At 46.8% G+C, this 1140-nt stretch overlaps 1 protein-coding gene across 1 annotated transcript in view; it reads left to right on the top strand.

The window, feature by feature from the left end:
* Positions 1-1140, top strand: part of LOC107563401 (receptor-type tyrosine-protein phosphatase S-like) — a 77146-nt gene that overhangs the window by 72978 nt on the left and 3028 nt on the right. Inside the window, exon 34 of the mRNA XM_016248269.1 lies at positions 510-664. Within this exon, the coding sequence (XP_016103755.1) occupies positions 510-664 (155 nt within the window). The remainder of the gene's footprint in view (positions 1-509; positions 665-1140) is intronic.

Consider the following 1140-nt stretch of genomic DNA (forward strand, 5'->3'; position numbering starts at 1 on the left):
GATGTGTGTCCAGGCAGCAGAGGGCGTATATTGCGACGCAGGGGCCGCTAGCGGAGACCACTGAGGACTTCTGGCGCACGCTGTGGGAACACAACTCCACCATCGTGGTGATGCTGACCAAACTGCGTGAGATGGGACGGGTGAGTGACGGCTGGAGGAAAACATGCTCCATCTGGATCTGACTGAAGCAGTGGTAACATCCGTGTGTTTGTGTGCTCACAGGAGAAGTGTCACCAGTACTGGCCAGCCGAGCGCTCGGCACGCTATCAGTACTTTGTAGTGGATCCCATGGCAGAATACAACATGCCACAGTACATCCTGAGAGAGTTCAAAGTCACCGACGCCAGGGTGAGTCATTTACCGCGGTATGATCTGGTAAAGCTGTCAGTCTTACGTTCAGATCTTTTCAGGAATGCACACCAGAGACACAGTTGTCCCGGCAGATCCTATCTGTTTCTATAGGCTCACACGTCTGGAGAGGTTCAGACTCATTGTCTTTCTCTCCACAGGACGGACAGTCCAGAACCGTCAGACAGTTCCAGTTCACCGATTGGCCAGAACAAGGAGTTCCAAAGTCAGGGGAGGGTTTCATTGATTTCATTGGACAGGTGCATAAAACCAAGGAGCAGTTCGGTCAGGACGGACCAATCACAGTCCACTGCAGGTGCGTTTTGAGATGAGCGTGAGGAGCAGATCTCATTCTCATCTAATTCTCATCTCATTCTCGTCTCATTCATGTGACATTCTCGTCTCATTCTCGTCTCATTCATTTCTCATTTATGTGTCATTCTCGTCTCATTCTCGTCTCATTTATGTGACATTCTCGTCTCATTCTCGTCTCATTCCCGTCTCATTCTCGTTCATTCATGTCTCATTCTCGTTCATTCATGTCTCATTCTCGTATTATTCTCGTCTCATTCATGTCTCATTCATTTCTCATTTATGTGTCATTCTCGTCTCATTCTCGTCTCATTCATTTCTCATTTATGTGTCATTCTCGTCTCATTCTCGTCTCATTCATTTCTCATTTATGTGTCATTCTCGTCTCATTCTCGTCTCATTCATTTCTCATTTATGTGTCATTCTCGTCTCATTCTCGTCTCATTCATTTCTCATTTATGTGTCATTCTCGTCTCATTC

Source organism: Sinocyclocheilus grahami, unplaced genomic scaffold (genome assembly GCF_001515645.1).
Source record: "Sinocyclocheilus grahami isolate Dianchi unplaced genomic scaffold, SAMN03320097.WGS_v1.1 scaffold872.1, whole genome shotgun sequence".
NCBI lineage: Eukaryota > Metazoa > Chordata > Actinopteri > Cypriniformes > Cyprinidae > Sinocyclocheilus > Sinocyclocheilus grahami.